Source organism: Myxocyprinus asiaticus, chromosome 10, assembly GCF_019703515.2.
Source record: "Myxocyprinus asiaticus isolate MX2 ecotype Aquarium Trade chromosome 10, UBuf_Myxa_2, whole genome shotgun sequence".
Classification (NCBI taxonomy): domain Eukaryota; kingdom Metazoa; phylum Chordata; class Actinopteri; order Cypriniformes; family Catostomidae; genus Myxocyprinus; species Myxocyprinus asiaticus.
In genome coordinates this window covers 48,346,192-48,358,955 of record NC_059353.1, presented here as the reverse complement: position 1 = coordinate 48,358,955, position 12,764 = coordinate 48,346,192, and the positions used below count along the sequence as shown (strand labels likewise).

General features: G+C 34.7%; 1 protein-coding gene across 3 annotated transcripts in view; it reads right to left on the bottom strand.

Annotated features, from left to right (window-relative positions):
• LOC127447636 (potassium voltage-gated channel subfamily H member 7-like) overlaps nt 1–12,764 on the bottom strand; it is a 148,825-nt gene that overhangs the window by 63,262 nt on the left and 72,799 nt on the right. For all 3 annotated transcript variants that reach the window (XM_051709579.1, XM_051709580.1, XM_051709581.1), the window contains exon 6: nt 7,227–7,652. In XM_051709579.1, coding sequence (XP_051565539.1) covers nt 7,227–7,652 — 426 coding nt within the window. The remainder of the gene's footprint in view (nt 1–7,226; nt 7,653–12,764) is intronic.

The window sequence follows — 12,764 nt, the reverse complement described above, 5'->3', positions numbered from 1 at the left end:
GAATGTAACACATCATAAGAAAGTGTTTCACCGCTGTTCAAATGCACTTTGGATCGCATCATTTATATGTATAAATGTTTTCCATCTGAAAGGACTAAATATTAAATGAAACAAATGACAATAAAATACAAAGTAATCTCTTCAGTAATCTAAATACTTTTGGAATGTAACTGTATTCTGATTACCAATGATTTAAACTGTAACTGTAGTGGAATACAGTTACTAATATTTTGTATTTTAAATACGTAATCCCATTACATGTATTCTGTTACTCCCCAACCCTGTGTGTGTGTGTGTGTGTATATATATGTGTGTGTGTGTGTATATATATATATATATATATATATATGTGTGTGTGTGTGTGTATATATGTGTGTGTGTGTGTGTGTGTGTGTATATATATATATATATGTGTGTGTGTGTGTGTGTGTGTGTGTGTGTGTATATATATATATATATATATATATATATATATATATACACACACTGATCAGTCACAACATTAAAACCACTGACGGGTGAAGTGAGGGGGACCTACACGATATTAGGCTGGGGTTTTAATATTGTGGCTGATCAATGTATATATATATACTTTATAAATATATTAGCGGCACAATTGTTTGGTGTGGTGGAAATGATGTCACAACTGTGGAACAATCTTAATTTTTAAAAATTGAATAGAAATTATTTTCACACAATAAATAAAAACAATTTTTTAGATTGTCATAGTTTTAAGTGTCCATATTTTTTAATTTTTGTAATTGATTTTCCTAGTTTAGCTATTAAACTCTAGTTCTGAGACAAGGCTAAAACAATAAAATCCATACAAAAAAGGCATTTTAAATAGTACCAAAAATAAATGGTAAAAAGTTTCAAGTCAGTTTTAATGTGACCTTCATATAACAAGAAGAAACATGTTGAAATCTCTTTGTTTTAATAAAAATCAACCCATGGGACATGAAAGTGCCCAAAGTTGAAGAAACACCTAATAAGTAATCATTTTCATCCACCAACTAGACCAACACCAAACTAGCCTTAACCATCATAAACCAGCCTGGAAATGCATACTGGTCTAATCTGGTCTTTTCAGCAAGGGAGTGAAGCCAGTTCACAGCCATTCCAATAATATCACCATTACAACATCCAGGTAAATAAGAGGCCATTATCTCAGAAAATACTTGTAACTAATCAGTGATTTGTTTAATCTCTCCAAACCGTCTTTTCTCATAGAATATCCAGCAGTGCCATATATCAAAGACCATATACCGTATACATGCATGTAGTGTTGACAAGTACAATTATGAATTAAAGCCCAGCAAATATCATTAAAGGACTTGTATAAGCTACAGTCATGGCCAGCACTCTTTGAAAAGAGACCCAAAGCCCTTTAAATGAGATGCATCCTACAGCCACCTGCCATCTGCCTGGCCTAGCTCATTCCCTAAGTAGTACACACAAACACAAATGCACACACACATCATGCTCTGCCTACTGACCATACAGCATTGCATATCCATCTGGCTGACCACAGAAGCATATACAATTTACCCTAAAGCACCCTCAATGGCGCAGTCATCTTTGCATTTGTTTAATGAACAATGTCAGTTTCGGAATAATTGTGAAAGCCATTTTAGCATTCAATGAAAGGATGAATTAATACATGCTCTCTGCTGTTTGTTGTGAGTGAACCATTCGTAGTGGAGAATAAGGGCTGGGCGCTATATTGTCTCTGAATAATTTTTCAGCCTTTAATGTTTTGAATATATAATTCAACATTTATATTTTTGAACATTTATATAATTCAACATTTGTTTAGGAAACTTAATGGCCAAATAAAAAAAGAGATTTCAAATACTCCCAAATTCACAGTATTGCTTAAATTGATATCGTCAGCCAAAATATCGCAAGTATTAAATATATTGCCCAGCCCTTAGGTGGGCCAGTTCACAGTGAATGCCTAAATTGTATTACTATAGTTCTACTGCACTCATGATGTCAGGAAATGATGGCACTCGGATTGAATGCGACAATAGACAGAAGGTGAGACAGTGACGAATAGATCCAGCAGCTTTTTTAAAGTGGCACCGGTACAGAACTCCAAGCAGGTTTCAGTCTTCATTCTTAGCTTCCTTTAAGCACTGTTTTGCAAGACACCAGTCAGACAACCAAAGGTCAGTGCTCTGAAGCACCACCCCTCGAGGGGTCTGATAAAAAGACGTCTTTGCTCTGGGTGGCAAATGAAGGCAATGGATCCAAACTGCCACCAATTATCCTTTGACAACACCAAGGATGTGGAGCTACATTTATCAAGGGCAGAGAAAGGAGAATGTTTCAACTAGAGCTTGATGATATATCAAATGAAGACAAATTGTTATAATCTTAATGAGCTTTTTTGTTTGGTCATTACATTTCGATAGACTTTTCGTGACTCGCGTCTTGCGAAATGTTTCAAGCGTTAAGACATGTTACAGTAGCAACTCTGATTTAGTAACAAAGTAGACTTTGAATTTGAATTCAGAAATGCTGTTAGACCCAAAACATACAGTATTCTTCGCAATTAGGTCAATGCAAATGCTTCTAGCTATGCAAGCCCTATTTTGTGCATCATTGCATTCTGTAATCACTCAGACTGCAACAACACAATTCATTTCATTTTGGGTAAACTATTCTTTTAAGTATGTTCAACAGGAACTTAAGACTTGCAATGTGTTGGCAAAGCATTTGCATTTTTGTATGTGTACTTGCATAAAGTATGTAAGTTGGTAAGTTCGATTAATTTACGAGAATCGGTTGAAACTGTCCATTAAACCGCATAATATACTTCGGTCAGATGCGAACACTAGGCGCCTGTGTACAGGACATGTGACACAAATTTTGTCATCAACAGAGTGCTCGAGCACTGAACGTGCGCAGCCCGATTGTTCTAACCGTGCATACTCTGAACGTGCAGTATGGAATTAGTTGCACCCATCAGTGGGTCCACAAGGTGGCAACACTCACAGTTGAGCTGTTACTGTCATGAACAAGCGCTAAAAGAAGACAAAATCGCTGCTAAACAACAAGAGATGAATGTGAAAACAACAACAGTGGAGTAGTTGTTGTATAATATAATCCAGTCTCTCATAGCAGTCGTAGCACACATGCGGCAACCGCCTGTGTATGCGTGCAAATGGAGTATACTTTGAAAAGTAAGAGTTCAACTGTACGCAGACGCTAAGCATTCGCGTCAAAACCGAAGTATACTTTGGGCTTTAGTTGTCCATTTAAGTCAACTGTCTTATGCTATGAATTGTTATATTAGTGCATATAAATAAAAATGATTAAATAACATTTTTACTTGTGTTAATTTTATGAAAAACAGTGTGGAAAACATGTTTTAAACTAGATTTTTTACAGCATTTTAATTCTTTAAACATTTTAAATCTACTTGGCTACAATGTTTGTTACTTAAAAATATTAATGCACTACAAATGACTAATTATTTCTCTAAATTGTAATCGGATTACTTTACTAATTACTCTACTTTTAAATTACTTTCTAAAACACTTTTTCACTCAACAAATTCAAAATAATATCTATATTTCTTGTACATTGTTACACACAAGTCATACACTCAGCACCTCACATTTTTCCTTCACAATAAATCGTTACGGGGCCATAATTCATGTATTCTACATAAACAATATATTAGAAATAAGCATCACCCTATAATGTAATTAAAAGTAATTAAATGAATTGAAAGTCAGTAACTGTAATCTATTACAAGAATTTAAAATGTAATGCATAACCCTACTTTTTTTTTTTTACTAAAAAGTAATTTGATTACATAAAAAATTACTTTGTAATTGGATTACACCCAACACTGAATGGCGGTTTGGTCAAAATGATAGTCCTTCTGACTGAAAAAAACACCTTTTTTGCTAATTCAAGACAAATACATACAGTTTGGCATACCGAGATGCAACCAGTGTCAGATGCACAAGCACCTGAAGTAAAAACAAGCGCCAATGCTGAAAGCTTGAGGTTTGTTAATAAGGTGATGTTCAAGGCTGTCAAATTGCTCAAGTCCTATGGTGTTTGCTCTGACGGCACTTTCCAGCAAAGCAGAATGAGCATGAAACCACTATGAAGGAGATGTCCACATAAAAAGAATATAGTATCTAAGCAAAGGCAATATACTTTACAAAGCCCAACAGGGCTGCCCTTGTCCATATTCTAAAAACACATCCCATGCCATCAAATAATAACATTTCCAGTAGGTCTTAATCTATAATTCCATTCTTTAATATTTTAAAAGCCAGTATGTGTCTTGTGGGTCGTTTATGGCTTGGACAAGCTGCTGTTGTTGGAATGGGCCACAAAGCTGTGAAACCATATGCTCTGATGTGCCAGCTCATGATGGGCCATTGACGGGACATGCCCACATAAACAACCCAAGTGGCTTGCCAATGATTCACTCGCTGCGTGTAAGCTGTTCAAACATCAGTTTTCAGTTTTCTCATCCCTCTTTCTAATCGTCATCATTGATTCCCATTTGGTAAGCCACTAATCCAGATAAATGGATTCAGAAATGAAGGCCATTGAGAAATTTTTTTTTTTTAAAATGGGAAAAACAACAAAGTACATTCTGATACTGTAATCCCTGACTTGCTGAAATGGTTGCGCTCCAGTCGTAAGAATCAGCCGCCCACTAGTGCTAAGTGATTTTTGACCTCTAAAAGCACTAGATCTGATTTGATCTACATAATGGACATATAATTCAAACAAACAAATAAATATATGGGTAAACAAATAAACAAATTGTTTAGACCAGGGGTCTTAAACTTTCAGCCTGTGGGCCAGATTCTGCCACGTTTCATTGAGCCCCTCAGGTTTGAATTGTTTATCCTTTAATCTGGATGGCAAATACATTTTCACTTTCGATATTTTGTTTGGCCTTTAATGTTATCCTGTACTTACTGTTAAAAATATTGTATTCGCAGACAGTTAAGGAGAGCCAAATTTCTCAAAATAAAATCATTGAAATAAATTAAGTACATAATTAAAAACGTTATGAACTTTTAAATAACTAAAACCATCCATTATAAATGTACCATTAGCTTTGGGTTGATTTCTTTTTTTTTTTTCATGGTTACGATTATCGGCATGTCACTCAACGCAAGTGGGCGTCACCATTCAAAGTTGATTTCTAGAGGCCACAGGACACGTTTTTTAAGTTTTTCTATGTAAACATGCACTAGACGAATGTCTTTAAAGACACATCTCACTGATTTTTTTTTTTTTTCTTAAGACGTCATGTCAAGATTTTACTTTTTTAAAATTTTTAAAGCACATTTCAGGACACCTGCATGCTGTGCCATTTGTTGTGCAAGCTTTTTCAATGCGCTCTGTGTGAACGGACTCTTAGTGAGTACAATTTTGAAAAAGAAATGCACAAAACCTGTGCATAAATGAAAAACAATCCAAAGCTGATAGTAACTCAATATAGATGCAAAGATAGTAAAATGAAATATATGGAATGCATATATTATTTATTTAGTCATTTAATGATTTAAGTTTGAAACAATTTTAATATGATTTATTTAAATATGTAATAGTTTATTCAATGATTTACAACCCCTTAAACTCTATGGACCCGCCGGCGGGTTCAAAAGGGGGCGCTATATCGCGACGTTGAAAACGTTGAATTCTCCATAAATAAGTCTGGCATATGAGGTCATATTTAAAAGCTTAGAAACTGAACTGTTCAGTGATAACCATCACTTTTGCATTTATGTTATCAACCAAATCAAAGGTATCAAATAAAAGCTCTCATTCTCAAGAATGCGACTGTACATTCTGTACTGTTAATTTTGTTGCCTAATTCACACAGTTCGAAAGATTTTCAAAAGAATCACAAAGTGAAATATGATTTCCGTAAGTCATCAAATACAAACGTCTCTCTTATGCTCCGATAACTGCTGCTGAAAACAAATAGCCAAAAACGTTATATCTGCTTTTACAGTTTTCTAAAAAATGAGCCATTTTTTACTTGTCTGTGAGCTTGCTTGGCTGAATAATCTAATGTTATATCTAAGATGTCCAGAACAAAATATGCCATCCAGAAGGAAAAGCATGATAAACAAATCTTCAGAAAAATATATTTTCGACTATTGATGATAAAATATATATTTAATAAAAAAGAGGAGGATCTCAGCTTTCTAATGACACTTGGATTGAGCTTGTAGTCCACTCAGAGGCCGAAATATTCAATGAAATTATGAGGGTGGTGCTTGAACTGAAAATTAGACTGAATGTCTATGGACGAGCACATCTGTGAGGGCTAAAATGCGTTAGAGCGCCACCTACATTTCAGATCTGTATATTGTGATGGAATGTGATAGAGAAAAAATTATTTTTTCTAGTGCTTGCTGACATCTAAAGGTATAAAATAAGACTTTTCAAAGTGAGGTAGAGTGAACAGAACCAGAATTATATGTTTACAAATTTAGGATAAAAAAAAAAGGGGGTTAATTTTTAGATATTTGGCCCTCAATAAAAAATAGCCTAATTACAGTGTTGTTCAAAAGTCTTAGACCACTACTGAAAATGGTTATATTTTTCGTTTTTTATTACAAATTATCAGCTCAAAAATTTGAGCAAACATTTGAATTTAAAACGAGTGAATTGAAATGAAGATTGTACAACATGCAGTTAACATGATTAATGTCACGTTTGCTTATTTAATCAATGGCCTAAACATAATGCAGAATCTTAAATCCTTCTTATTCGTTTAAGCCATAACGTTTCTGTGTTTTAGAGGTTTCGAAATCCTATTTATTTATTCTGCAGGTTTAAATTCGATTTTGAATCCCAAAATTGTAATGTGGTGTCAGACTTTTGGACCCCACTGTATATATATTTATTTTTTAACATGGCTTATTACAGGTCTAAAACAAGAATGTAAACGCTCAATTGTTGCCATTGGGCCTATGTCATGATGACAAACAATCCATCAAAAAAGTTTGGGTACACATTTGTGCTTGGATTTAAGTTAGCTCTTTTATATACTGTAGTTAAAATTCATGGTTATAAAAACACCTGTATCTGCTGCATCTGTTTAAGTGGCCCTCGATGAAAAACAGCATGATGCTAGTGGCCCCCCCAGGTCATTTCATTTTGAGACCCCTAGTTTAGACTGTCAGCCAAGTGTGAACGGAAATAGATTTAGTTCTGGTGTCACTTACTTCATCTGATCCTGATCCAAATATGAGCAGGTCAAAGGGTATCGCTGCCACCATGTCTATAAGGAACCAGCCTTTGAAATAATGTATAGCAATCTTCCCCGGATGGCTCACCACCTCCTCGTTCAAGTTCACATACGTTGTGCGAAAGTTTATGAGGATGTCAATGATGAACATGATGTCCACTATTAAGTCCACAATGTTAAGAGGGCTGCAGGAATATCCACACTTGCGTCGTTTCTGTTCCTCGCTGTCATGCAGCAGGAAGGCAGCAGAATAAGGGGTTAAAATGGCCGTATAGATGACCAGCAGCAGGATAAGCCAGTCCCAGACTGCTTTAAAAGGGCTGTAGTGCAGAATGGTGAACTTGTCCATACGTGTGGCTTGGAGCTTGTACTCTGGTAACACGTCTGCGCCCAGCGACAACACCTGGAATAGGAAAGGCCGGCAAAAAGTTGAGTATTGCATCACTTAGAAAAAGAAATAAAAAATTCTGTCTATTGTTATGATTTACGCATTTCAGTTATATGACACATTTCCATCAAATTGAACAGAAAAATCTTTAAATAATGTACATTTTACATCTTAAAAATAAAAGTGAAGTATTTAATTAAAATTAATGAGAATTAATAGAAACTGTTTTAAAAAAAGTTTTAAAAAATACAGTTTGGTAAATGACAAAGCAACTATTAGCTGTGGCATTAATTGAACTAATTTTATTCGTGGCAAGGTTAAGCATGTTTAAAGAAATCTAATTTCAATAATTTCTTTATGACAGTGTCATAGACAGCAGGGAAAAAATTGCTAAATGCAAATAATAACATGCATCTTAACATATAATGGCTGTACAATAGTGAAATAAATAGGCTTATTAACTTTTAAAACGGGGGAGAAAACACTTCCCAAGTCTTTTGTTGTTTAGGTCAAAAGTTGTGCATCCAATCAAGCTCTGCGGTATTTTGAAGCAAACTACTCTGTGAAAAATGTTTGCCTTATTCTCCAGTAAAAATACCTAAACATCCTTAAAAAATTAGATACATTTACTTAAGAAGCAAAATTGTGTTAGATAATAATACTTGATTTCTGAGAATATATCTTGAATGTTGAAATTATTTTTTTTCTGAAATAGTTTTGCGTTCTCTCCCAATAGTTTGCGTACCCTTGCAATAAAGTTTTGAGCTCCATCGCATTACATTTACCATGGTTTTACTACAGTAACCATATATTAACCATGATATTCCAAGTGAAACCATAGTGATCATACAGGAAATCTCTGGTAATAAAAGTCATACTTTTGTGGTTATTATGGTTTTACTATACAAATACCACAGTTTAACTATGGTTTTACTATAGTAATATTGTAGTAACTATGAAAAGTGAAGTAATTGTGTTTTTTTTTTTTTTTTTGTGGCAGAAACCATGGTTTTACTATAGTAATATTGTAGTAACTATGAAGAGTAAGTGACGTAACAGTTTTTTTTTTTTTTTTTTTTTTGGGCAGAAACCATGGTTTTACCATAGTAATATTGTAGTAACTATGAAAAGTGAAGTGACTATGTTTTTTTTTTTTTTTGGCAGAAACCATGGTTTTACTATAGTAATATTGTAGTAACTATGAAAAGTAAGTGACGTAACAGTTTTTTTTTTTTTTTTTTTTTTTTGGCAGAAACCATGGTTTTACTACAGTATACTGTTTCCAATAGTACAGTGTATAGTAACCAATATGGAAGTTTTAAGTTTTACAGTAGATTAACCATGGTAATTCTTGTGGTTACTATGGTTTTACAACAAAGTATTTATAGTAAAACCATAATAACCACAAAATTATTATTTGTATTACAACAGTTTTCATTTTCCTGTATTATTACTATGGTTTTACTATGAATATTGGGGTGAAAATATGGTTACTTTAGTAAAACCATGGTAAATTATTGCGAGGACATGCAAAACTATTTCAGGAAAAACAACAACAAATAAATCCCACCCTGTCCTCTAAAGGGCTCCTTTCAAATCTAACAAAATGAAGTGAGGTTTATGCTTTAAAAAATAAAATAAAAATGCCAACGAGTTATATTCTCTGACAGTCTTTATATTTTGCAAAATGTTTAATTTCAAGTAAACTGGTTTAAAAGATGTTTTCATATTTTACTGGAAAACAAGAAAAGAAAATACTGAATAAGATTTATTTTATTTTATTTTTTTGTAGAACAGGCAGTGAGTGAAGTGTGAGATATAACAAAACATCGCATCGTAAAAGAAAACATCACCCAGGCCATAATATATTAAACATGTGTTCACTTGCAGGGAGCACAAAGATACGTACACTATATGGCCAAAAGTTTGTGGACACCATATATACTTGATGAACATTTGATTTCAAAACCTTAGGCATCAATTTCCCCCTTTGCTGTAATAACAGCTTCTACTCTTTTGGGAAGGCTTTCCACTATACTGTATGTAGTAACATGACTGCAGGGATTTGCTCTCATTCAGACACAAGGCTAACAGTGAGGTCAGGAACTGATGTTGGTCGATGGGGCCTGACTTACAGTTGCTGTTCCAGTTCACCCCAAAAGTGATCAGTGGGGTTCAGGTCTGGGCTTTGTTCAGGCCAGTCAATTTCTTCCACGCCAGACACAGTAAACCATTTCTTTATGGACCTCACTTTGTTCACAGGGGCATTGTCATGCTGGAACAGAAAAGGGCTATCCCTGAACAGTTGCCACAAATTTGGAAGCACACAAAGCCCAAGCCATTACATAAAGAAACATTAAGAGTTTTCTTTACTGGATTTAATGGAGTAACCAAATTCGTTAATTAGAAGGGGTTGTTTCCACAAACCTTTGGCCATATTATGTATATGCGACCATAATGTGTTTTGTGTAGTGAATTATTGGCTGCCGGGAGCATGAAACCATCGAAATTCAATTCAAAACAAATTCAGCTTGTGTCATATTATTAATCATTCTTCATATTGCTGAGCCAGTGCAGTTTAAATGGAAATGTTAATAAATGTCAGTGTTTGATTTTAAGGCCTTTTCTTGTTTACTTTTGTGCAATTAACAATTTTGGTACTGTGTTGGCTCGTCACTCGATGTCCAGTGTAAAATCTGAGACTTGAAGCTCTATGACGAAAATGAATGTTTTTTTACTTGTGGAAGCCTACTGATGCACTCTATGGAGATCTAAGAGTATCTAAATTATAATAACTGTTTATGGTATTGCTTGACACCTGTCAGTCACATATCCACGGGTTTATTATTGTAATGCAGTATGTGACTGTTTTACCGTCTCGCATATTTCCTTGCGGTTCTCATTTATTTCAATCCAACTGATGCTATATTTCATGGAAACCATCAGCACGATTGAATTTGTTCACATTTCATAACCGTCTCGTCTCAGGGAGCCTCAGAGCATGACATTAATATTCACACAGTATATTTCTTTATAGTCACACAGTACTGGTTCCACTTTCCAAAACAGTCATCTTACAGTACATATACAGTAACGTCTTTGATAATAAAGAGTAGTTGTCATGCAACTAAGTTATCCCTTAGTACTCTGCTCAAAGGCACAATGGCAGATTTGAAACTTGTTCTTCAAATACTGAAAGGTAAATGTTTCTATTCCCAATTTTGTTCTCTCTTAAAGAGTTGAATTATGTATCTTTTTCTCTTGACTGACTTTCACATGTCCAGATAGTTCACAGAAGGTACAATGACAGTCAAAAGCCCCTTGACTGCACTGAATGAGCTCTTCTGAAGTGACTAGTCATGTTGTTTGGATGGGCTGTCATCGACCTGAGCGCTTCCTGTTTCCTTCACAGCTGGTCAAGAGGCGGACACGTTTAAGATGAGGCTTGACCCAATTAAATTTCCAGACATTTTCTAACCTTGAAACCAAACCACACAGCAGTATTGAGGAGTAACTAACTAAAAGTAGCAGCGCTACTAACTAAACTACTTTTTTTTCAGTAACATGAAAGTAGCTCAGCTGTTTACAAAGCAGAGTATCTTTTTAAGTAACTTTGAGTGACTTTTTTTCCAATGAGTAACGGTGTAGTGCAACAAAAACACAATACCCCTGTTTTTTGTAACATTAACCTCGTTTCCATCCACTTTTCGTGCTGTTTTGTTATCGACAAAGTGAAAATGCGTAAAAAAAAGTTTGCAAAATTTGCCGTCTTCTGCTTGTTTCCATTCAAATGGCCTTTTATTGATAAAAATGGTGTGCGTGATGATATCACGCTTAAAAAAAAACACTTTGTCGCATAAGTTTTAGTTTATCGCAAAAGAAATCTGCCCTTAAGCCGTTTCCATACATAAATGTGTGTATATCGCTAATTGTGTACCTTCCGCCTCCCAGATGACCCTAATTAATATTGTAATATTGCATTTAACTTTACACAGAAAAGGTTAGCAAGCTATTTTATGACACTTAAATCATGTTAACACACATATTGTTTATGTCTTGTGGCTATAATTTTGAAATAGTGAGTATTTTAATGTTTATGTACTGGCCCCATTCACTACCATTGTAAGTGCCTGACTGTCACCCAGATATTTTAATTTTTTTTTAATAAACGAGGGATGAATTTTAAATATGCTTTGTGGTAATCAACATTATGCCACAATATTACGTTATGCGGTTACTTTGTATCGAACTCGGAACATTAATTTAACTAAATATTAGCATAGCTTGACAGTAGTTGAACTACTTTACATTACGAGCATCTTCCAGCTTGACAAACTACAGTTTCAAAGTAGTTTCCCCAACACTGACACACAGTACACAGTGTGAGCAAACACCTCAGTCTAGCTGCCAAGGACTAAAGGAGAAAGTTCAATTTACACTTGGTTTCACACACAGAGCCAACCGCAGTGCTACAGAACTGTGTTTTGCCAAGATTGAGATACATTTCCCCAAGGTGCTCGAGAATCCATCTTCATGCTTGGATGGTCTTTTGATGCATTTTGAAGTCATTGAAAGAGAAATATTGTAAATACGGGTGAGATAAGCCAACAGATTTGAGTGTGCGAGTGAGCCCTCGACAGAATAATTACTGGTGTTTGCCCTGTATTCTCGCTCTCATCTTAATATCCCTGAGGTTAAGTAGTATCCTCATTAGCATTTATTTGCATGCACATATCTGTTAGCTGCATTTGTCATTTAATGTCTATTATTTCCTACATAATAGTGTTGTAGTAAAATTATGCAGGAATTACTGCTTGTTTGCACTTGTTCACAAGACTTTTTAATTTCCGATTAAATCATGAAGTGCTTGACACATGAAATATTTGGAATAGATTACACTTGTGACACACTGATTAACTTGGAAAAATGGAGAAAAAACACATTCTCACCTGAGGGCCTTATTGAAAAACATGAAGGGAGACCAATTGATTTTACTCTGTTAAAGTCAGCATGAAACGCCATTCACAACCTATTTTTTAAACCTACGTAGCCTACGTAATCTGACATATTTCCAAGTCAAAAATATGTAATGCAGGACTTGAAATAAGAGGGATTGGTGACATCAGT